At 42.5% G+C, this 26,025-nt stretch overlaps 1 protein-coding gene across 1 annotated transcript in view; it reads right to left on the bottom strand.

Moving 5' to 3' along the window:
• The window catches only part of CACHD1 (cache domain containing 1), a 248,813-nt gene that overhangs the window by 132,570 nt on the left and 90,218 nt on the right, over positions 1 to 26,025 (bottom strand). The window contains exon 2 of the mRNA XM_072649735.1: positions 8,775 to 8,837. Coding sequence (XP_072505836.1) covers positions 8,775 to 8,837 — 63 coding nt within the window. The remainder of the gene's footprint in view (positions 1 to 8,774; positions 8,838 to 26,025) is intronic.

Raw genomic sequence — 26,025 nt, 5'->3', positions numbered from 1 at the left:
TTGTGGGTAGCTGTTACTTGGGGGTCACTGTCTGCACTTTTAGTAATTGTTTATCTGAGCCCTCAGGCTGTGAAATGGTCCACTGAACCAATATGGCATCCAGCTCAAGACAAAGGGGGGAATGGGTTAAAAGAAAAAACAAGAAATGAACAAATCAATGAGGCAACAGGCATCCAATGATGACCTGGCGGGGAATCAGGGACCCAAGGGTTGGATGCTCCCCCTCAAAGGGAAATGAGCACTAGAAGCAAGAGGCTTCAAGGACTCTCCATTTCCTCTCTATCTTGTTTATGTAAAGATGCAAGATGATCTATTAGGGATATAATGCCCTTCCGCTGCCTAAGGATCAAGTTCTCCAGCTCAAGATGCATCAGGCCTGAAGGATTTGTTATTAATAGAGCAGAAGCACTCCATTATAGTGCTCTCCATTCCGGCGCAGGGCCCGCCCTTTCAATGCAAAGTGCCCTCTCGCGGGGCCTCATTTCTCCCCTTATGTGACAGCTCCATTTTCCTCATCCTACTTACACTACTTGGACACATTTATTTATCTTACTTGAGTCGATATGTAATGTCTGGCAGTGGAGAGTAAACCACCTTTCTTAAGAGAGAAAAAATTAGAGATTAAAAGCCAAAAAGGAAAGGTGGTTCTGGGGAGAGCACGACAAGAAGGAGTTTGATTTATGACTTAATCTTTTATTCAGACATTATACTATGGACTTAAAACCACCTTCACCAGCTTCCCTCCCACCTTACTCTGATCTGCTGGAGCCTCCAAATTAGAGAAATGCTCACAGATGTTTCAACACAAGAATATGAGCTCATTGAAGTCAGGAATTCTCTTTTTGTTTTGGTTTTTTTGCCTTTGTAACCCCAGCACCTCGAACATAGTCTGAAACAGAAAGTGTTCAAAATGTTTGCTGGTCACCTTCATCAATGACTGCCATATCCTAGCCCTGACAATGGTCCCCAAATTCAATTGGCCAAGAGGACCTGGTTGTGACTCCTTGCTTTGCTCCACCTCCTATGGAGGAGTCAATGAATTCATGTTGTAGAAAGCCCAGGAGGCAATACACGGTAAGTAGATTCATGGCTAGCTATAAAGGAGAGAGGAGGATCTGGGTTCAAGTCTTCCTGTCACATAATGCCTTTGTGGATGTGGACAAATACTTAGCCTCTCAATATCTTAGGCAGCTCTTCAAAGTGTCCGCTTACATTGGTAGGGTGAGTTTCCTTGCCCTAAAGTTTCCTATCCCAATGAAATCCTGGGTCTAGTCCTCTATCTTTCTATCTCTCTATCTGTCTATCTATCTATCCATCTATCATCTATCATCTAACTACCTACCTATCTCCATCTGTCTATCCTTTATATATCTGTCTATGTATATCTTTCTATTTGTCTCCATCTGTCTATCCTTTACGTATCTATCTATGTATCTATCTTTCTATTTGTCTCCATCTGTCTATCCACCCACCCATCTGTCTATCTATGTTTGTCTGTCCCTCTGTATATACATTGCTCTGCTTTATCAAAAACACAAGCAAAAAGACCCTCATACAAAACCCAGCCCCCCACCAATGGCACATAAATTTCACCAAGAACCTTCTTTACTTTAAGGAGTAGGAAGACCAGTATGAATCCATGCAAAAACTGGGAACTGTACTCTGCACCCAAGTCTGGCTAAATAGCAATTTGAGTAATAAAACCTGACCTGGTGGAGGGCCCAGGGCAGGTGCTTTAATGAGGAGATAAGAATAATTGGTAATGAGAATATCAGATGCTTGTGTGTGAGTAGCGACCTCCAAAGTGCTAGAGGCTAGTGTTAAAAAATAAAACCTGGTTCTCTGGAAGAGTTAGGAGATCACCAGGAAGCCTGGCTTCTATAACTCCATCTCTTGGCAGTACCCTTGCCTCACTTGGCATGTGAAGGTAAATTAGAGCTCTGCCTTGTCCAAATGTCTTTCCAGTTTGGAAGGTTGCTTGGGTCTGAAATACACAGTCGCTCTCAGATGGAGGAAGAAGGTTGTGTTCTAGCAGGCCTGGCCTTCCTCCCTTGTCCCTTCTATATCTTCTAGTGACCAGCAGAGAGCAGAAGAGCAAACCCCAAGCTTCAGTAGGACACTCAGCCTGGCCCAGAGGCAAAATACTTCCAAAGACCTTCAGAAGGTCACAGTCTTGTACCAGAGGAGGCCCCTCTAGAGGCCTGGGGAGGTGAGCTTGGGTTGTGGAAAACTATGTTAGTTCAAGTGCAAGCTCTGATAGGTTTGACCAGCAGCCACGTCTTCACCTGGGACAGTGTAGAGAGGATTTTTGCTCTAGGTAGGGGCTGGATTACGCTGCCTCTGACATCCATCTGTTCCAACTCTGTGAGTCAGGTCATAATGGAGAAGACGCTTGTCTTCTAGACCATGGCTCAAAGAGATTCAAGAAGAGGAAAAGGACGTCTACGTGCAAAAAATATTTATATAAGTTTTTTTTTTTCAAAGAACTGGAAATGATTGGGGGTGCCCATCACTCAGGGAATGGCTGAACAAATCATGCTGTATGACTGTATTGGAATATTTTTGTGCTGCAAGAAGGAAGCAGACATTTACTGAGCACCCACTCTGTGACGAACACTGTGTCAAATGCTTTACAAATGTGTCATATGATCCTCACAACATCCCTGCAAAGATGGTGTTTTATTATCTTCATTTTATAGCTGAAGAAAGTGATCCAGACAGAGATTAAATGACTTGTCCAAGATCACCCAGCTTGCAAGTGTCTGAGGCCAGACTGGAATTCAAGTCTTCCTAACTTCAGGCCCAGGGCTCTACCCACTGCTTCCTCTAGGTGCCTTTGTGACTAAAGGGATGGGTGCAGAGAACTATGAGAATGCTGCTAAGACAGGATGCAGAGGGAACTGAGTGGAACCTGCTGAACAATTGATACAATAATAACAATTTTGTAAAGATTACTTTTAAAGACTTCAGTTCAATGACTTGCCCTCAAACCCAGATGACAATGATGAAGGAAAGCATGGGAGGTGACCGGCCCAAGATGGTGCATGAGAGCAGTTTGGGACATGGACAATGAAGGAAGTTGTTTTTGCTCAACTATGAATTTTTGTTTCTCTTTTTTTCTCTTAAAATGGGAAGAGGCTAAAGGTGATAACATTAATGCTTATTCATTGAAGGAGAGAGAGAGAGAGTTAGTTGAGGGAAAGGGGAGAGAGAGAGGGAGAGAGACTTATCATCAGAAAGTTGGCTACCATCTCAGGAACTTTTTCTCTCTTATACAGTCATAATAGATCTTAAACTGAAAGAGACCTAAGGTCATCTAGTTTAACTCCTTCACTTTACATCTGAGGAAACTGAGTCTTAGGTGAAGGAACTTGTCCAGAGTGGGCACACTGGTAGGTAAGGTACAGAGGCACGTTAACAACAACAGCAGCAGAAACTGCCTTTTTGGTTGTTGAACCATTTTTCAGTTGTGTCTCACTCTCTGTGACCCCAAATGGGGTTTTGTTGACAAATATGATGGAGTGGTTTGCCATTTCCTTCCCCAGCTCGTTTGATCGATGAGGAAACTAAGGCAAACAGGATGAAGTGACTTGCCCAGGGCCACACAGCTAGTAAGTGTGGGGGCCAGATTCGAACTCAAAGATGAGTCTTCCTGACACCAGACCAGGTGCTTTGTGCACGATGGCACCCCTAGGTACCCTACTATTTTCATTGTGCTTTAAGGTTTGCCAAGCACTTTAAACAGATTATCTCATCTGATCTTTGCTCAGGACCTCTGCCTCCAAATCCAGCATTCCTACCACTGCACTACCCACAACTCATGACAATACAATCTCCAGGCATTGCTTCTATTGAGGGAGTACTGATGAAATCCCAGACTTCAGAGAGCTTAGTACCCATGTAAAGTCACCAAGCAAGCTCATCAAAGTTTACCAAGGGAGATGAGCAAGGAAGCCATGTCTAATAAGGGGTAAAGGGGGCAGAGGGGCAGGAATCTCTCTCCAATGGGTCAGAAAGCCAGAAAATGAAAGGATTCCAACCATGTCTCCTGTCATTGACAACCAGCCGTGGATTCAGCTTCATATCGAGAAGAGGGCAGAAAGCCAGGAGAAGGCAATGGATCTGGCTGGAGAATGTTCTTGGTCCTCCATCTTGGAAGAGGACCAATGACATCATAGGGTGATGTTTTGACTCATGAGTGAATTGAATGGAAGTGAGGCAGGGTCACACAAACTTGTTGGTCTTACTCTCTCTTCCAGAGCCATTTGACTGGCAATGGCCCAGGATGCAGTGGATAACCTTGGTATCTGACCAAGCTCTAAGCACTCCACAGCACCTGTTTTCACTGCCTTCACAGCTGTTGGAACAAACTGTTCTCATCCACCCATTCCGCAGGGGGAGGTCTTCACATGCTTGGAGGAGCCATCCCCCTAACTCACCAACAGGTTTGAGTAGTGTCATTACCCTCCACCTAGTTTAGCCTGTCTGCCTAGACAGTTTTACTAGGGTGTGGCTGCTCCTGTGGCTTCCTGAAGTCACAAGAGAGAGTTGATCCGCAGGTGGATACCAAAGGTAGATGAGTGGCCCAAAAAAGCGTTTGGCCAACCCTAACACCAGAGGTGCCATCGCTCCCTGAACATCACATACCTGGAGAATAAACAGGAGGTCAAGGATTTGTCCTTGAGTGGAAAAGAGATAAAAGGTGTCAGGAACACAGACTAGCTAGGGATTAATCCCCTATTAGACAGGAAGCCAGAGACTAGATGTGGACCAGGAGACTATCCTCAGCTGCACAGGAATCGGAAATAGGAGTGAGGGAAAGGCAAGGGGACCTAATGAGCAGGCATTGTAAGCCCATCAGAGATTTAAAGCATGAATTCTTCACCTAGAGTCTGTGAATATTTTTTTCTAATATTTTGAAAAGTATTTCAATAATTGGGTTTTTGGGTAATATTATTAATTTCATTTCATGCATTTACAAACATGACTCTGACAATGGACTTCCCCAGTCTACCACAGAGGTCCAGGATGCAAGAAGGGCAAAGAAGAAGCCACAGTAAAGGGACTGGATATGCTGACTTGGGAGTCCAACAATCGGGGGCATTCAACAATTGAAAAGAAACCAGGGTAGACACAGGAAGTCTGAGCATCTGTCAACCTTCCAATGGCTCATGAAATATTGTATTAATTACAAAAACGTGCTGGCTCTTTCCCTGAGGAAATAATTGGGACCAACAATTACCAGAACCTTTCTGGGAAGTCAAATCCAACTCCTCAGCAATAACACCCAGGCCAATTAAAATCCTGTTAGAAAAATCCTTTAGAAAAGGTCCTTAGAACATGGACCCTCAACTCTTTTCAAGTACTTTGTAGACACTCTTGTGTTTTGTTTATAATTCTCTGTGTGCACATTCTTCCTTCCCTAGCAAAATAAAAGCTGCCAGAGGGCAGGAGCTGTTTTCATTTTTATGTTTGTGTTCCCAAAATCCCAGTGTTTGGCACATGATAGACACTCAATACATACCTATTGAATTGAATTAAATTTCTTCTTAAACCATTTACTTTTTGGTGTAGGGACTAGAACTCTCTCTCCAGATCATTAATATTTGTAAACTACTTAACAGCGCCTTGAGCAAACTAGGCATTTAGTCAACACTTATTTTCTTCCCTTCTTTCCTGGAGTGTGGAGTGCATCATATAAGGACCTCCCAGTGTGGAAACCTCCTCCACTGACAAAGGTTTGCTCCCCCTCTACCTCTCTTCCACCTGTCTTCCACCCAGACACCTGGCTGAGGCACTGGGAGGGTAAGTGACTTAGGGTCATCAAATCACTTATTTTAGAAAGGAAAGGGACTTCAGAAATCATTTAGGTCAAATCTTTCTTTTTACAGTTACAGAAACTGAGTCCCAGAGAGGTTAGGCTTGGAGCTGAATTTGTCTAAAGTCATAGAAGGAGGTGGCTGAAGAGTGAAGATCTGAACCCAGGTCTTCCTATTCCAAATCTAGCTCCTTCCAGTATAATTATGATCACACAGCTAGGATATATTAGAGTCAGGACTTGAACCTAGGACTTGGGATTCAAAAGACTTGGGTTTGAATTCCAGTTCTGTAACTTTGGGCAAGTCCCTTAAGGCAAACATAATGATATGATGGAAAAAGCACAGATTCTGTAGTCAGAGGGCTTGTGTTCACATCTTTGTCTTGGATGTTTGCTATTCATGTCACTTTGGGTAAGTCATTAAAATACCTCCCTGTTTCCTCATCTGATTAGATGGCCCCTCAAGCAGCTTCTAGCTCTAAAATGATGACCCCATGGCCCTCTTTGGGCCTCAGTTTCACCATCCGTTAAATGGAAGCTTTTATTGCAACAATGATTTCCAAAGTCTTTTCCAGGCAGCTAGGTAGCACCACAGTGCACACAGCATCAGGCCTGGAGTCAGGGAGACTCATCTGTCTTCCTGAGCTGAAATCCAGCCTGAGACACTTATTAGCAATGTGACCCTGGGCAAGTCACCTCACCCTGCTTTCCTCAGTTTTCTCATCTGTAAAATGAGTTGGAGAAGGAAATAGCAAATCTTTCCAGTATCTTTGCCAAGAAAATCCCAAATGGGGTCACAAAGAGTCAAACTTGATTGAAAAACAACTGAAAAGTCTCTTCCAGTTCTAGATTTTATCATATTATGACTTGATTTTAGCTCTGCCCATGATACCATGCTTACATTTTTTCCTAACTCGAGAAACATTTTATCCAAAACTCAACTCTCTGGATACATATGCTCCCTTTGCCTTGTCTATCTTCCTCTCTCATGCCTACACACACGTTCTGCAATGAAATCTAGCAGAAAGTTGGGTCTAGGTAGGGACTTGCACAATTTTTGTTTTCCCAACACGGTTGCCATAGTTTTCTTGGCAGCCTGATTCCTACTCTGTTCAAGTAATGAAAAATGTAAGATGCCCTGTCAGGTACTTAGGGCCCCATGCTCCTGGTTTGTTTTTTAAAGTCTAATCTACATGAACAGAAAGTTTTATGTTCAGATCCAAAAAATCAGGAAATGTTCTTTTTGATAGGTCAACTTCTCTGGTATCACCACCAGCTATTACCACCAGCTTAGATTGATTGTGCACTCACGTAGGATACTGAAGACGGTTCTCACCTGCAGTGTGAAAATGGCTCTGAGGAACAGAAGCCTACATTATCCCCAGAGGAGGGAGATCAAACAAGGCCACCAGACTGGCTAACAAAAGGAAGGCAAAAAACATCTCAACTGAAACCCCAGCCACTCACCAAAACACAAAAGGCCTTGCCCAAGTCATCCAACCCAAGGAGGGACAAAGTCAAGAGATGGGACTCAGGTTTTCTGATGCCAAAGCCAGGACTTTCCTCAGCACCCAGCATATCTAGTATAACTGAGCCATCAGTGAAGGTGACACTGAAATCTGGGATCCACTAACATTGATTCTACTAACACATTTGCTCTTTAAGGCACCTTTGACAAAATGGCCCTTCCACAAATCTCATGTTGGAGGAATTTATTTTGAAGCAAGCTTAAAGGTACATATTCTTACCCTGGGGGCTCTAGCCTTTCTTTGGGGAGGGGGAGGCTTGCTTTTTAAAAATAATTATATTTCAATATAATTAGTCTCCTTCATAATCATATACATTTTATGTATTGTAAAACATGATTCTGAGAAGGCTCCACCAGACACCACCAAAGAGTTCCATGATTAAAAAAAGATTAAGGACCCCAACTCTACAAATCCCAAAAAAGAACCTGTCTCAGATCCCAAATGATCACTTGAGATTGTGTCTGGGGAAGAAAGGCAAGAAACTGAGAGGGAGGAGTGATATTTCTCCCATTTTTACACAGGAAAGATTCTGAAAGCTTAGGAGAATTGGCCAGGTTCACAGAGCTAAAATCAGAATCCTGAACCCAAGTTCTCCCACTTCAGTTCTCAGATGTCAGCATGAAATACGTGCAGCCCTGCAGATGGAGATGTGAATAGTTCCTAACATTCAGGAAAACAATTTGGAAATAGGCAAAAAAAAGTGGCATTATTCTTTGAACCAGAGATTCCATTGCTAATCTGTCCCAAGGAGGCAAATGGCCAAACAGAGAGATCCCAATGCACCGTAATTGTCATAGCAGCACTTTTTGTGGTAGCAAAGAACTAGAGACACATTAGTTGCTCATCAATTTGGGAACAGTTAAAAAAACAAAACTGTGGCACACTAACACCAATGGAATCTTACTCTGCTGTGCAAAATGATGAATACAGAAAAGCAGAGGAAGACTTCTATGAATTGATGCAAAACTAAATAAGAACCTAGAAGCCAATACACGTTATAACAACAATGTGATGGGAAGAACAACTAGAACTATATATTCATAAAGGGATGCTGGGAAAGGAAGATGAACAATCTTAGACTCAAAAGAAGGGAAAGGAAAGGAAAGCATGGCTGAAGAAGTAGGGAATTGTGGGGTAGAATACAGCATATAATAGACTTTTCTGATATGTTGGCTAGTTTTGACGAAACTATTTTTATTTCCTCTTGTTCTCTGTTAAAGGGATGGCTTTCTGGGAGGGAAGGACTCACTAAGAACAGTAGGTGATGTAAAAAAACATCAGATACTGACAAAAAATGTTTTAAACTAAATGGCGGTAGCAGAGTGTTAATGAAATTCAAATGCAAGATGGTTGACAAGAACAAAGATTCACTTCCACATGAAAGAAGGGAGGTAACAGAGATGGTTTTATTTCCAAGGTTTGCTTACCTGCTGGACTTCACTCTCTCCATTTGAGATCTTCTCAGTGTACACAAAAGAGTTGAATATGCGCTGAAATGGAAAAAAAAAGAAATTGAGGAATTCAAATTTCCAGATGTGACATCCAAAGATTTCCATAGGGAGGCAGGAGGCAGGAGACAGGAGGCAGGAGAGGTGCTTTTTATGGAACAAATAGAATAAGGCAGGAAAAAAATATTTCAAATTGAAACTCTAAAATTTTGTACAAATAGAGAAATCCACATTTCAGCCAAAGTCAATCATGCTTATACAAGCAACACACACAGAGGGACATTCGTGCAAACATATACACACACAACACACACACACACACACACACACACACAGAGCTGTAGTAAAGTAAACCAGATGTCACATGATAGTTTTCATTTTCAAAAATGCACTTCATTATAGATTTCCAGCACTTCTGCCATTCTCTCCTCATGGGCTGATCTCAACTCGTCATATTTCTTATTCTGGTGTTGACTACACTTCATGGCTTTAATTGTTTACAGACGGTCACAATGAATGAAAGAAGGTTTTCCACAGGATTCTTTCCATGCTCCCTCATGTCCTTGCCTTGTCCGTCCCCACCCTGCAGGAGTCACTGCCTTCCTCCCCCACACCATCGTCTGCTCTTTTTCCCAATCCACTACTCACTTTCTCCCTCTTAGCCCAAACTAGGTATGTTGAAAGCTTTCCTCCCTAAATAATATCTGACATTAACATAAAGCTTCATGGCTATATGTACAGGCTCCCATTTAAGCCTGAGAACTGGGAGCTGTGCACTACAGGTTATCATTACATTTTACATTATCATCCATTTTATAGTTGAGGAAACTGAGGCTCTGACTATTAAGTGACCTGCCTTGGATAGAATCACATAACTAGTGGTTGAGATGATATTGGAACTTAGTTCTTTCTGGGTCCTAATCCTTCCTCCAGTTCTCCTCCTCCTCCTCTCTCTTTCTTTCTAATGCAAAATACATGCTTTATATATGTTATATTTATATATTTTATCAAATATATTATAATGTGTATTTGTGTCTGTCCCTGCCTGATCAAATAGAAGACTTATGAATCACAGGGTCACAGATGTACAACTTGGAAGTATCATGGAATCATCAAAGATCTAGATGTTGGTATGCTGTAGTCAGCTCCACCATCTAACAAGAACCTAGTGTTAAATTTTCAGGGTGAGAATTGACGCCTCAGAAATTGGCAAAGGCTATAAATCAGGGCTTGACTTATTATTTTGTTAGACTTAAGAAAATGATGGAGAAAATGTTAATAATTTTGATTAAACTTAAAAGTGTATCATGTAAATACATTTTCTAGAGAACCAATTGTTAAACATTTGCCAGCACACCCTTGGTTCTGCAGCTAGAAAGGACTTAAGAGTTTGTCTGGTCTGATTGCATCATTTTCCAGGTAAGAAAATTGAGGCCCAGGGAAATGAAGTGATTTGCCCTAGGGCCACTGGCAGTAAGAACCAGGATTTGAACTCAGGTCTTCTGACTCCAAAACTATTGTTCTTTCCCTTTTGATCATAGATTATAAAACTTGGAGCAGTTTTCTATAGTGGAAAGAGAGCCAGATTTGGAGTCAATGGGTTTGGGTTCAAATTCTGTCTCTGCTACTTACTGGCCAGATGACTTCAATTCTCTGGAGCTGTTGTCTCATGTTTGATTAAGGAAGTTGTACTAGATCAGAGTCATCCAGGACTGAAGCAAAATGCCTAAGGAAGCTGATTAAAATGCAATTGGGAAATATTTAATAAAATTAATAAAAATATAATACAACATAGATAATGTTGATCTATAGTTTTCATTTCCATTTGAGCTGGATAGCACTATACTAGGTGACTTCTAAGGTCCCACCCAGCTCTAAATCTATGTTCCTCATATTTAGAGGGGGTCTGGTTCAATTCATATCTGAAATGAAGGCTTGTTGTGCCTAAACAAAGATCAGAGTTGTCCTGCTTGGCCCTAGAGGGTAACAAAGAGAAGCAGATCAAGGATCCCTGTGTGACGCTGGGGAAATCACTACATCTCTCTGGGCTTGTTTTTCCTCTATAAAAGGAAAGGTTTTGACTAGGTCATCTTCAAGGTCCTTTCAGACATATCATGATTTCCCTCTAATAACATCTCCTATTTTTATCAGCGTGCCAGGGATTTGCCTCACACCCCTGCAAGGTAGGTGCTCTTATGATGCCCATTTTACAGAAGAAGACATTTAAGCTACAAGAGGTTATAAGCAATTTGCCCAGTCATGCGGCCAGAAAGGATCTGTGGCAGGATTTGAACTCAGTCTTTCTCACTCTAAGTATATAACTCTATTTACCAAGTCACCCAGTTGCCTTCTCCTCATGCTTATGTCTGCTTTCTGGGGCTACAGTGGAGGGACACAGTCATCAGAAGATAAAGGATCATGAAGGCAGAGTTCAAAACAAGGCTGAATGTGTCAGGTTGCGAATACCTGAACAGGTAACCTTACAGAGATAAATTCAAGGTGCCAAGGTATCAGAATGAATGTCTGAGAGGCAGTTTGGCATCACAGACAAAGGAGCTGGTCTTAAGATGAGGAAATCCTGGGTTAATGTCCAGCCTCTGGTATGTGCTGGCTGGGTGAGACTGGCCAGGTCATGCAATGTCTCAATGCACTGACCTCTCTCTCTCGGGCTCAAAGTTACAGGTGAGTAATAGGTCTGTGCCAATACAAGGAAGACTCGGGCTCATGAATTCACAGGTCCAGCAACATGATCTCCAGTTTACTGCTGCTATTGTTGTGGCTACTACTATTATTATATAGGGAAGTTGGCAGAGAGGAAAAGAAGGCAGTCTTCCAATTTAAGTCAGTGCTTTTGAGAGCCCACAGATCATCCCCAGAACAATCCAGGGTCAGACCTGGAGTTGTTAACCAAAATTTCCTTTGTCCTCTTTCCCCACCTGCCAAGTATTCGTCAGTACCTGGGACAACGGCCCGATGGCCAGGACACACCTGCATAGTTGTGGTTGAGTAGAAGTGCCAAGTTCATTAAGTGCTTAGGAATCTAAGGCAAAGGCAACAAAAACACATTTCAAATGCAAGAAAACCCCGAAGCTTAGGAAAGAAAATCTTCTGTTAGAGTAAAAAAAAAGATAAATTAAAGGGTGGGTTCATGGAGTCATGAAATTTAGAACTTTAAGGAATCTCAGTGGTCATTTTGTTCAATGCTCTTTCCCATTTTACAGATCAAGAAACTGAGGCACAGAAGGTGAGTGATTTGCTCAAAGTTATACGGGTGTAGTCAGTTACGGAGCTGAGATTTCAACGCAGTCTGATTCAGTGAGTGAGTCAAGAAATAATAACAACGATGTAGTGACAATAATAAAAATAAGACATAATAGATGACATTTATCTATCACTTTTAAGTTTTCAAAGAGCTTTATAGACATTATCTCATTTGAATCTTCCACCAATCCGGGAAGGTAAGTAGCCTTGGCTTTGAGTATCCAGGCCTTAGAAGCAGAGAAATGATTTTTCTTGTTCAGTAGTTTCAGTTGTGTCTGACTCTTGGTAACCCCATTTAGGGTTTTCTTGGCAGAGATACTGGAGTGGTTTACAATTTTTTCTCCAGCTCAGTTTATAGATGAGGAAAGTGAGGCAGTCAGGGTTAAGTGACTTGCCCAGGGTCACACAGCCAGCAAATGTCTGAATCCAAGTCTTGTTGGTTCCAAGCCCACAACTCTATCCACTGTGGCACTATCTCGCTGCCCAGTTCCTGACAAAGTGAAACAAATTCAGGAAGGCCTCAGTTCAAGTGCCAGTTTGATGACTTTTTTTTAGCCATCTAATCTTGGGTAAGTCACTTTCCATTCCTAAACTTTAGCTTCTCCATATGTGACAGGGTGTGAGGTTTGGAGGAGATCATGGCTAACTCCTGCTCCCTGATTCCCTGTGCTTTCTATAGTGTTCTCACTGTGTCATCTCATGTCTTCCTGCTTTCCCACACCTTTTCTGTGCACCTTTCTCTTATTAGAAGGTAAACTCTCAGAGGCAGGGACTTTCCCACCAAGCCTCAAGACCGAGCCCAGTGCCTGGCACCCAGCAAGGACCATGGAAATGCTTAACCAAAGCTGGCTTCCCCTCCTTCTAAACCCCCAAAGTCTTTGATTCTTCTAATTACTGAAATACTTGGGAATACACGAAGCATCTGTGATTTCCTCAGAGGATTACTAGAAGGCGCTCCCAGTATGGATCACAGTGAGCTCAGAATTAGTAGCTAAGTCCTAGAGAATTGCCTCAAGTTTAGAAAGGATGAAGTAACTCCCTCAAGGTCATATGACTCCACTGGATAGAAGTGAGCCTCAGAAAGGTGAGCCTAGAGTCACACAGGTTGTTGGGATGAGAATGGGGATAAGAAGCCAGGAACCAACCACAGAGCCCATGAGGACATGAGGCCAGATAGGTTCCCCTGAGTCCTGCCCACCAGAACACACATTGCCTCTCTGAAACACTGTAAAATACATTTAATAATAATAGTTAGGTCATTTTTTCTAGTGGCAAACACATTGGATTTAGGGACAGCTATGGGTTAAGCTGGAAGCATCCTCAGAAGCCATCCAGCCCCTTCTTTTTGGGAATAACAAAATGGAAAGGCCAAGAAGACTAGAGAGGTAACTTGTCTAGTGTTCCATTGGAGGTAGGATTTGGAACCAGGACCTCTGACCCCATGGTTGGTGTTGTTTTCTACAGTATAAGAAAGGAAGGAAGGAAGGAAGGAAGGAAGGAAGGAAGGAAGGAAGGGAGGAAGGAAGGAAGGAAGGAAGGAAGGAAAGAAGGAAGGAAGGAAGGAAGGAAGGAAGGAAGGAAGGAAGGAAGGAAGGAAGGAAGAGAAAGAAAGGAAGGAAGGAAGGAAGGAAGGAAGGAAGGAAGGAAGGAAGGAAGGGAAAGAAAGGAAGAAAGGAAGGAAGGAAGGAAAGCAAGAAAAGAAAGAAAGAAAAAGGAAAGACAGAGATAAAGAGAGAGAAAAGAAAAGAAAGAGAAAATAAGGAAGAAATATTCTCTTCTTTTTGTGAATCAAAGCTAACACACAACCCGCACCTGCACTTCTGCTCCCCAGTACAAGCGACAGAGTACATCTGTTGGGGAGAATTTGAATTTTAGCACAAGAAAGAACCAGAAGGATGTCTAGTCTAACTTGTATGTGAACAAGAATCCTCTACAACAGAGTTCTTAGCCTGGGGTCCATGGGTCTGTGGAGAATCTTCAGGGGGCAGGAACTTGGGGGAAAAAAACCTACACTTATGTTTCCATATCATTGGTTGCTTTTGTAATCTTATGTATTTTATTTTCTTCATGTAAGAACATGCAGAGGTCTGGAGGCTTCACCACTCTGATTGCCAAAAGAATCCAGGACACAAAAAAGGTCAAGAGCCTCTTGTATTCATGAGGGTTCCTGGTGTCAGATGTGGGTGGGGGGATTGGCACAACAGCGCACACATTCACACCGAGTTCCAGAGGGAGCCTCCACCACTTCTGGAAGGAGGTCCATTGATTTATGGGAGACAAGGATTCTTCAGTGGGCAGGTCCAACGTTCTCCTTAGTGTTTATAAAACCAGGGGGCACTTACTGAGCCACAGCTAGCTGGTGATAAATGGACCATCTTAAGTTCTAAATAGGACCTTTATTGAGGGAGGTCATTATAATTCTATTCAATTCAATAATCTTTTATTAATTACTTACTGTATACAGTGTCGTTTTCATTTGGAGAAGGACATGGCAAAGCTGAGAAGACTCTCCAGTCATGAAACGTCTACACAACTGGACGAGTTGAAGAACACCAACTTGCATTCTTCAAGGACCAGAGGGAAAACAATCAAAGTGCCTGACCTCAGAGCACTTACACTCTACTAGACACAATACAAAAGATATTAGCCTTTAGAACATGGACACCCTGTCTGGGCTCCAGGAACTTATTTAATATTTTGTTGTGTCTTTTAATACAGTTGGTTTCCTTTGTAATTCCACCCATTTTATTTTATGCATTTATAAACACAATTCTGAGGAGGACTGCCTAAAGACCCAAAAAGGTTGAGAACCTCTGCTTGAGAGCTAAAAGGTATCTCAGAGGTAATCAATCCCTTCATTTTAAAAACAGGGAAACTGAGGCCCTAGGTGACTTGCTCAAGGTCATTCAGATGGCAAGCAGCAAAACTGGGCTCTGAACCTTAGGTTTCTAACTCCAAATCCAACATCTATTCCACTGCACCATGAATCCTCAACAAATCTTGAGTCTCCCCTCCCTCACTCAGGATAAATGGTGACACTCTGCTGTTACCCAGATAACAAAAAATCTGGGCATTGTTCCTTGTTCTCCCCTTTTCCTGCTCGAACATTAGCACTGGCCTTGGCTACCTAATCAATCAATCAATCAATCAGTAAACATTTGCTAAGAGCCTACTGTGTGCCAGGCACAGTGCTAAGGACTGGTGATACAAAAAGAGGCAAAAGACAGCCTCTGCCCTTGAGGAGATCAGAATCTAATGTGGGAGATGACAAGCAAATATATCCAAAGCAAATTCTATGCAACATAAATAGGAAATAATTAACAGAGGGAAAGCACCAGAATTACAGGGACTTGGGCTGCCTGTCGGTAGGATTTTAGTTAGAATTTAAAATGCCCTGGAGCAGAGGGATGAACTATCTTGTTCTCGGCTAGTATCACTGGATCAAAGAATACATGGTGAGGAATAATGTAGAAGAAAACTGGAAAGGTATGTATGGGGTTGGGGCAGGGCTACTATAAAGGGCGTTCAATGTGGAGGATTTTATATTGGATCCTGGAGAAGATAGGGAGCCACTTCAGTTGACTGAGTTGGGGAGGAGGTGGTATGGTCAGATTGCACTTTAGGAAAACAACTTCGGTCCCTGAATGGAGAATGGGCTTGAGGCAGGCAGATCCACCAGCAGATATTTCAATAACCCAAGGGTGAGGTAACAAGGACCTGCCCCAGGGGGGTGAAAGTATCAGAAAAGAAAAGAGGGTATATTTGAGAGATGTTATAAAGACAAAATCCACAGACCTTGGCACTATATTGGAGGAGGTGGGGTGAGAGATAGTAGGGAATCCAGGATGACCCCTAGGTTGGGAGCCTGAGGGACTGAGTGGGGAATGTGGTCGTCTAGAGTAATAGGAAAGGTAGGAGGCTGGGGAAGGTCCAGGAAGAAAGATAATGAGTTGAAGATGTCTACTGGACATTACTGTGGTCTGAAAGGCAGAGGGAGAAGGGAGATGGGAGGTCACCAGATAGTTTAGGGCACAAAAGGTAGATTTGAGAATCGTCAGTCATTAAATCTGAGGGAGCTGACAAGATCACCACACTTGACCTACATTAGATATATTTAAAAGCTATCCAAATGAAACTTGTCTTTCTGTCTGTTGCATAAAATCATGAAAGTGACAGGTCACCCTATTAAAAAAAAAAAAAAACAAAGAAAAAATGCTGGTCAAGAAGTTCAGAGGCACTGGGCTAGGACTCTGACCACCCAAAGGTGCTGGGTTTTTATAACTTTTCTAAAGGAGAGAATCATGCAAATGAGGAATCTGAAATATCACTAGAAAGACCCAATATCCAGAAAGTCTGAGAGTCTGACCCATGAGATGCTTTACCTTTAAGGATAAAATGCACTTTGGCTTCCAGTTACTGTGATGTGGGGCTTCTAGAAAAAGTCAGACCTTCTCTGCTACTCGGTTTCAGCCTGTCACTCTCTCTTATCCCCATCCCCAGAGGACCAAAGGAATTTCAGAAATCTGAACTCTTTAATTCAATCACAGCCTTGGGAAAGCCAGCAGTAAATCAGTTTACAAGTTCCTGGGATTGTAAATGGAGTCCACACACATACACAACCACACATTGCTATAATCAAAACTCCCAAATGGTTAGTCTTCTAAGTTAAAAGCTTAATGTACATATTTTTAAAATGCTAACTTTGTTGTCTTACAGGGCAGGAAAAATTTAAATAACCTACATGCATGTGCTTGTACGTGTCTCTCTCTGTGTGTGTGTGTGTGTGTGTGTGTGTGTGTGATATTCAAGTACATTATTCTGAATGAATATAAGATACTTAAAGGCAGGGACCATTTCTCCCCCTAATCTGCCATAGTAGGTACTTTATTAGCTGCTGCATTAGATCCTAAGATCTTAGGCTAAGAGCTGAAAGGGGTCTTGGAAGCCATCTAATTAGTTTGAGCCTTCTCATTTTTCAGCTACGGAAAGCGAAGCTGGGAGAGGTTTAATGATTTACTTGAAGTCACAGGTAGTAAAGGGAAGAGACAGGGAAACTCTTGGTCTCAAACATACTTCTTTCTCACACGGTGCTGGGGATTGGAAGAAATATTTTAAGTGAACCTATCAGCAACACTGGTCAATTTCCACTTACATCAAAGGATTTCCCCATCCATCAATGGACAAAAATCAAGAAGGAATTCTTTTTCCCATGCCTTGTGAGAACAGAGCAAACCCCAACCCAAAAGTGACCTTTCCTTGTGTCTTGGAACACAGTTCTATTTAGGGGATTCAAACAACAACAGCATGTACTGAAGGATAATAACCAAGGACGTTTATAGAGAGCTTAGTGACTTACAAAGCAATTTCCATTATTAAGGTCCTCATAACAAGCAACCCTGGGCATTGGAGACTATTACTGGTATTCTCATTTTAGAGGTGAGCAAACTGAAGCTCATTTTCCTAAGGGTAAGAAGCTAAATATTTGAGGCAGGATTCAGTATTTGACCCACTGTGGCAAGCTGACAACAGATATGAGTGGGATTTCATTAACCATTACCTTCCTTATCCATAAAAATAATGGTGAGCTCCTGCTGAGTTCAAATCCCACCTCAGACTAGTTTGAGCCTGGATAAGTCATAGCACTTCTGGACCCCAGAATGTTGGTGTGTGGGGGTGAGTGGTGGGGCTGGACTTGATTACCTCTGGAGTTCTGTTCTACTCTAATTCTACGATTAGTTGTTTGGTTATTCAGTCACCTCCCACTCCTTGTGACCCCGTTTGGGGTTGGCTTGGCCAAGATAGTGGAGTGAATTGTCATTTCCTTCTCCAGCTCATTTTACAGATGAGGAAACTGAGGCAAACAGGGTGAAGTGATTTGCCAAGGTAATGGAACTAGTAAGTATCTGAGGCCAGATTTGAACTCAGGAAGACGAGTCTTCCTGACTCCAGCCCCACCACTCTGCACACTATGACACCCCCTAGGTGCTGGATCTTATGATGAAGAAAATTTCTTGAAAAAATACAAAAACAAAAAAATCTGAGCTGATGTTTTCTGATTAAGAAATAAAACTGAAGCCAGGCATAGTGTTGGACACCTAGCAACTGGGTGGTACGGTGAATAAAGCCCTGGGCCTGGAGTCAGACGAGACCTGAGTTCAAATCCAGCCTCAGACACTTACTAGCTGTGTGATCCTGGGCAATTCACTTAACCAGTGCCTGCCTCCATTTCCTCATCTGTAAAATAAGGATAATAATCAGAGCACCCATCTCCCAGGGTGACTGTGAAAATCAGATGAGATAATATTGTAAGAAATGCTCAGCACAGTGCCTGACCCATGATACTTGGCATATAAATGTTAGTTATTAATATTAATTATAGATGCTAAGGTTGATGGATTGCTGGGACGTAGGAGTTCCAAGCTGAAGGTGAGCTAAAGCTAATCAATGTCCACATTCAGTCTGGAACCAAAATGATGGACCCCAGGAGCAGAGAGCCGCCCCAGCTGCCTAAGGAGGGATGGACCAGGCCTGGTGAAAAAAGGAACCGTGACAGTTGGCCATAGGTTCTCCCCACGACTAGCCACTCTACTTCCTTCCAGGCTGAGTGAAATAGGGGGACCCAGGCTCAGAAAAAGAAGAAAAGGTCATGAAGTGGGGGCTCCCTCAGTCAAAGACAAATCCCAGCTCCAGCCCAGAACCCCAACTCTATCAGGACTTCAGCGACTGTGATGAGTCACAGAGCAGTCAGCCACAGATGAGGTCTCCTGAGCCTTCCCTGGGGCTACATATTAATTGGACCTCCACAATTCCAGGCATACATTCCACTCTCCACTTCCCAAACCATCCTCCAATACTAGGCGGTTTTTCATCGGGAAAACTGGCATTGCCTTCTGGGTGCAAGTGCTGGGGTTGTAATGACTTGCCAAAGTCTGAATGAGACCCAGGCCAGCAGATGCTGCCCCTTTGCACATGGCAAACCTTCCTCTGTCAGCATCAAAAGGCACAGACTTCAGTCCTCTATGAAGTTAATGGAACTTCAGACACATAAAAGTAGCTGAACCCATTTCTTGGCCCCTGCCTCTCTCCTCCCCCCCAACCCAACCAAACCGAGCCAACACAAACTCTGGCTCCCATGGCCGCCTTCTCTTATGAGCATCTGCATCACATCCCTTCCCTTCCCCCACAGTCCCACCCCCTCCACCAGCCTCACTATTTAATTGAGTCTGCTTAACAGATGGCAGGAGAATTTGCCTTCCCTGGGACAGGGACAATTACGGGAGTGTTTAATGAGGTGGTCAGAGAGGGCAATTCACCCCCCACTCCGAGGCCTGCCAGATTTTAACGAGACATTTAAGGGAAGGCAATAGCAGAATATCATAGATAAAGAATAAATAATTGCAAATTTAATGAGATGCTGGAAGCCTCTCCTCCCCAATCTTTGCTTTAAAAAAAATAAAAAGAACCAGGCTTGATTCCTTGAATCAAAGGATGATTCCACTATTTAGCAGTCCCTCAGGCTGCTTGCAATGGAACCGTCAGTCCACTAATGGCCTCGTTCAGACTTGAGTTCCATCTTATCATTGCCAGGAATGATTTCTAATAGGAGCCAAAGGATTCACCATCACCAACCACAGAATCCAGAAACTGTCCAGCATGAACCGGTTTGAAAAGTAAAGCACTGTGATTTTAAAACCCACTCCAACAACCATCAGGGTTGAAGATTATAGACAAATTCATTTTAGGGCTTCCAGAAACATTTCCCCAAATGAATTTTTCTCCTCTTCCCCTCACTTTATGATTAAACCAGGAGGACTCCTGGCCAAAGCAGTAAATAGGGCCCCGCCATGCGTTTCATCAGATCAGCTGATGCTCTAAATGTGTATAAAATGCCAGAAACACTTCAGACACTTTCTTGGACCAAAAGAAGGCTGAGCATCTGGAGCACTGAGGTCCAAAGAAGAATCAGGTGCTGAGAACCTAGCAAAGTTTTTTTCACTTCTTTCTGTCTCTGTCTCTCATGTTCAAGACAAGTCTGTTTACAGTATTGAGAAAGTTTTCATTAAAAAAAAATCTTATTGTACTTCAGGGTTTAAGGATCACAGGGACTTCAGAAGTCAGTCAACCCAAACCTCACATTTTACAGATGAGAAAACTGAGGTCCAGGAAATTCCCTCTTCTAAAAATACATCTACCTCTAATAGTGTGTGTTCTAAAGTCCCTTCAAGCATTCATATTGTGTGGGAAGTTCTGTTCCTCTCTCTCCAAACAGATTGTGAATTCCCTTTGAAACCCCAAAGGCATTGAGAGAGGGCGATGAAGCATGGGGGAAGGAGTGTCAGACCTGAACCCAGGTCCTGCTGACTCCAAGAAATGCCTCACGTCACATTATCTATTCTTGGGCAAATCCCTTCATTGTCTCTGATGCCTTTTCCATCAAAGGAAGAAAATCCCATCAGGGTTTTTGTTTGTTTGCGTTTTTTGGTCCATTAGCCATGTCCAACTCTTCATGACCCTATTTGGAATTTCCTTGGCAGAGATACTGGAGAGGTTTGTTATTTCCTTCTCCAGCTCATTTTACAGATGAGGAAACTGAGGCAAAAATTAAATGACTTGCCCAGGGTCACACAGTTAATAAGTATCTGAGACTGGACTTGAACTCAGGAAGATGAGTCTTTCCGACTCTGGGTTCAGTGCTCTATGCACTATGGCACCACCTAGTTGTCCCCAAAACACCTGTAAGTACCTACAAGTACCCACATACCTCACAGGGTGGTTTGCAAGACTGAAATGGAGACAGTACATAGAATAAAATTTCAAAATTGTAAAGCATTATTCTGTATACAACAAGGCATTTCTTGCCTCCCATTGCCTGAATGGAGGTAAAAGAACAATGTATGCATTGTGTGGAGGTATGACTTTCCCAGATCCTCAAGTTTCCACTTCTTTGACCTTGAAGAGACTTCCTGGCCACAGGTTTTTGCAGAAAAGACACACCCATCCATGCTTGTCTTTGGTTTAGCAAGCCAGAGGAGGCTCGAGTGGAAGGGGTACCACTCCCTTCCCCATAAAGACCCCATCATATTATTTTGCACCAAGGAGGGAGTCAATCAAAGTGCTCTTGAATATCCTCTACCATCCAGTGACACCGTTTTCCTTGCTGGGCCTCTAACATGACCCTACATTTCTGGATTCTAAGGGTTTTCAATTTCTCTCCCCTATGCCTAAAACCCTCTCCCTCCTCATCTCCATCTTCCCTGGCTTCCCTGTCTTTTTCTTCTAGTCTCAGCCAAAGTCCCACCTTGTGCCAGAAGCCTTTCCCAGTTCTCCTTTATCCTACTGATGTCCCTCTTTGGATTATTTCCAATTTAGTCTGGAGATGCCTTATTTGTACATCACTGTTTGCATCTTGTCTCCTCCTCTGGATTCTAAGCTCTCTGAAGGCAGGAGCTGGTTTGTGTTTTTTTTTCCCCTTTCTTTGCATTTCTCGTATTTAGCACAATGCCTGGCACATGGTGGAAATTAATAAACACCAACAGATTGATTGACTTTTGGAGCAATGGGGTTATTGTTCTTTGTTCATTATGAAATATACCCTGGGGGAGGGGCAGAGCTAAGATGGCTTAGTAACAGCATGTACTTTCCAGAGCTCTGCCCCCAAGTCCAGCCAAATACCTGTAAAAATTAGCTCTACACAAACCCTGGAGATGCAGAGCCCACAGAATGATGGAGTGAAGCAAAGTTCCAGCCTAAGACAGCCTGGAAGGTTGCTGGGAAGTGTCTATCTATCTGCTCACACATGTGGCAGGGTGCAGTCCAGCATGGGCTGCACCAGCACAGACTGGACCTAAGCAGGCCTTGGGGAGACCGAATCTCTCACACCTGTGGCAGTTTCTAGACATCAGGACCCCAAAACGCTGAGGACAAATTGGAAGGGAAGTGGAAAAAGCCTTGTGGGACCAGAGTGGAAGAGTGGAGTAGTCCAACCCCAGCACCAGGGTGGCAGAGAGGTAAGGGGGCTGAGGAACCTGCAGCAGCCACAGCAGTAGCAGGGGCAAAGACAGAGACTGTTTCTGGAGCTCTAGGCCCACAGATTGTGGGGGAATCCAGCGGCTGACAGTAGACCCTCCCCACACACTGGAAGCAGAGACCTACCTTGACAAAGAACTCAAAAGTCAAGTAAATGGCTGGGGAAATGAGCAAAACCAAAAAAAGAATCAGACTATAGAATCTTACTTTGGTGATCAGGAAGACCAAAACATGCAAAGAGAAGGCCAACAAAGCCAAAGCCCCTGCATCCAAAGCCTCCAAGAAAAATAGGAATAGGTCTCAAGCTATGGAAAAACTCAAAAAGGATTTTGAAAATCAAGTAAGAGAAGTAGAGCAAAAACTGGGAAAAGAAATGAGAGATGCAAGAAAATTATGAAAAACAAGTCAACTATTTGCTAAAGGAGACCCAAAAAAGTGCTGAAGAAAATAACCCTGTAAAAAATAGACTAACCCAAATGACAGAAGAGGTCCAAAAAGCCAATGAAGAGAAGAATGCCCTAAAAATTAGAATTAGTCAGAGGTAAAAGGAGATCCAAAAGCTCACTGAAGAAAGTAATTCCTTGAAGATTATAATGGAGCAGATGGAAGCTAATGACTTTATGAAAAATCGAGAAATTATAAAACAAAGCCAAATGAATGAAAAAATAGCAGACAATGTGAAATATCTCATTGGAAAAACAACTGATCTGGAAAATAGATGTAGGAGAGACAATTTAAAAATTATGGGACTACCTAAAAGCCATGATCAGAAAAAGAGCCAAGACATCATCTTTCATGAAATTATCAAGGAAAATTGCCCTGACATTCTAGAACCAGAGGATAGCATAGATATTGAAAGAATCCACTGATTGCCTCATGAAAGAGATCCCCAAAGGAAAACTCCTAGGAATATTGTAGTCAAATTCCAGAGCTCCCAGGTCAAGGAGAAAATATTGCAAGTCACCAGAAAGAAACAATTAGAGTATTGTGGAAATGCAATCAAAATAACACAATTTCTAGCAGCTTCTACATTAAGGGATCGAAGGGTTTGGAATAGGACACTCCAGAGTCAAAGGAACTAGGATTAAAACCAAGAATCGCCTACCCAGCAAAACTGAGTATAGTCATTCAATGAAATAGAGGACTTTCAAGCATTCTTGATGAAAAGATCAGAGCTGAATAGAAAATTTTATTTTCAAACACAAGAATCAAGAGAAGCATGAAAAGGTAACCAGGAAAGAGAAATCATAAGGCACTTTAAAGTTAAACTGTTTACATGCCTATATGGAAACATATGTAACCCTTGAGACTTTTCTTAGTACTAGGGTAGTTAGAGGGATTATATACATATAGACAGAGGGCACATGGTGAGTTGAATAGGAAGGGATGATATCTAAAAAAATAAAATTAAGAGGTGAGAGGAATATAGTGGGAGAAGAAGGGGAAAAATTGAATGGGGCAAATCCTCTGTCACATAAAAGAGGCAAAAAAAAGCTTTCTCAATGAAAGGGGAGAGAGGGGAGGTGAGAGGGAAAAAGCGAACCTTACTTTCATCACATTTGGTTTAAAGAGGGAATAACATGCGTACTCAATTTGCTAGGAAACTATCTTATACTACAGGAAAGCAGGGGAGAAGGGGATAAGCGGGGGATAGAGGTGGAGGGGATGATAGAAGGGAGGGTAAAATTAGAAGTAAATACTTTTGAGGAGGGATCGGGTCAAAGGAGAGAATAGAATAAATGTGGGGCAGGATAGGATGGAGGGAAATATAGTTAGTCTTCCACAACATGAGTTTTATGGAAGTCTTTTGCATAACTACACATGTATAGCCTATAATGAATTGCTTGCCTTCTCAGTGGGGATGGGTGGGGAGGGAGCAAGGGAGAGAAGTTGGAACTCAAAGTTTTAAAAATGAATGTTAAAAATTGTTTTTACATGCAACTGGGAAATAAGATATATAGGCAATGGGATATAGAAATCTATCTTGTCCTCCAAGAAAATAAGAGGCGATGGGGATAAGAGAAGGGAGGGGTGTGATAGAAGGGAGGGGAGATTGGGGGGAAGGGGTAATCAGAATGCGTTCTCTCATGGGGTGGGTGGAGGGGAGAGATAGGGAGAAAATTTGGAATTCAAAATCTTGTAGAAATGAACGTTGAAAACTAAAAAAATAAATAAATAAGAATTAAAAAAAAAAAAAAGAAATATCCTCTCTGTAAAAATCTTTTTCCTCTTCTCCCTGGCCCCATCTTTCCCTAAAATGGTGTGGTGGACCTTTCTTCCTTTCCTACCTCTGCTTCCCCACATCTGCATTAGATAATTTTTAAAAGTATATCTGGGAAAGAAATGATCACTTCTTTAAACTCTGAGTATGTCCTAGAAAAAAAGCAGATGCCAGAAATCTATGAAATGTTTCAAGTTCACCAGTGGGATCTGAGCAGCTCTGAACTGTGGCAGAGCTATTCACTGAAGACATCCCTTTAGAATCTTGTCCAAGGACTATTTCTGGTCCAAGCAAAGGGCTGAGTGCTTTTCCCTGGCACTTTTCCTCACCACTCCAAAGAAGAAAAAAGGATGTGTAGCTGCTATTGGAGGAGGAGCAGAAGGAGGTCATCTCTGAAAGAAAATTCTGGAGCTTCACTCCTGTAAGAGCAAGTCACTTCCTGCTTCCAGGTTTTTGTCCAGCCTGGCCCCCTCACCTGCATGCCCTCTCTCTAGACCTCTGCCTTAGGGAATCTCTAGGTCCTTTAGAGACTCATCTCAAATGCTTCCCTAACAGTACTTTTTTTTCCTCCCCACTTGGTAATTATAATAACAGCTGGTAACTAACATTTATATAATGCTTACTGTGTTCCAGGCACTATGCTAAGTACTTTCTAAATAGCTCATTTGACCCTCACAGCAACGCTGAGAAGTGGGTGCTATTATTATCCCCATTTTACAGATGAGGAAACTGAGGCAAACAGAGATGACATAACTTGTCTAGGGTCACACAGCTAGTAAGAGTCCAAGGCAGGAATCAATCTCAGGTCTTCCTGACTGCCTAATTGCCTAGTAAAAATAAAATATAACATAAAAATTCATTTTAATACAATTGGTTTCCTTTGTAATCCTATTTGAAAACATTACTAACATGATTTTGAGAAGGGGTCTATAGGCTTTGTCAAATTGCCAAAGAAACCCTTCCCATTCCCTCATTTTATACATGATGAAATTAAAGTCTCCAGAGGTTAAAGGACTTAGCCAAAGTTACACAATTTTCACTCAGGGCCTCAACATCCAAATCATAGTTCTTTTGGATTTTAGGTTTTGTGTCTTGTTTGAGAATCACAAAAACCCAGTTAAGCAGATGCTACTATTACCGCCAGTTAGCAGACAGAAAAACAGAGAGACAAACGGATAGCTAGAGGGATCGCTAACTCAACATGATACATCAGGCTCTGTGGCTGTGCACTGGCCATACAAATATAAACAAGACAGATAGTCCCTACCCTTCGGCTAATAGGGAATGGTAACCCAAGAAGGCCTGGGGCAGGCAGCCCCATCTAGTGATGATGGACAAGATGAAGAAACCACAGTTCCAAGGGCTTAAGAGACTTGGCCAGAGGCCCAAAGATAAGATACTTAAGGAAAAAAATGGGCAGCCTTGTTAACAGGGCTTGGCTTTTAATCCTGCTCTGCCACTTCCTTTGCCACCTTAGGCAAGTCACTTAGTCAAGCTAAGCCTCAGTTTCCATATTTGAAAAATGGGATTTGTCCCTCCTGACTACAGATTCAGCCCTGTTCCCATTAAACCAAGCTTTTTCTCGTTGTACTGGAATCTTATTATAGGGAGAATTGCTTGAATCAAGTGAGCCGCTGATTGAGGTTAGCAAATCTATTTTGCTATCCAGGGGTAGTCACTGAAATTATAATTTTGTTGTCATGGAATTTGACCAAAACTGTT

The sequence above is a fragment of the Notamacropus eugenii genome, chromosome 2 (assembly GCF_028372415.1).
Source record: "Notamacropus eugenii isolate mMacEug1 chromosome 2, mMacEug1.pri_v2, whole genome shotgun sequence".
NCBI classification, from domain to species: Eukaryota; Metazoa; Chordata; class Mammalia; order Diprotodontia; family Macropodidae; genus Notamacropus; species Notamacropus eugenii.
This window is presented reverse-complemented; position numbering and strand designations above follow the sequence as displayed.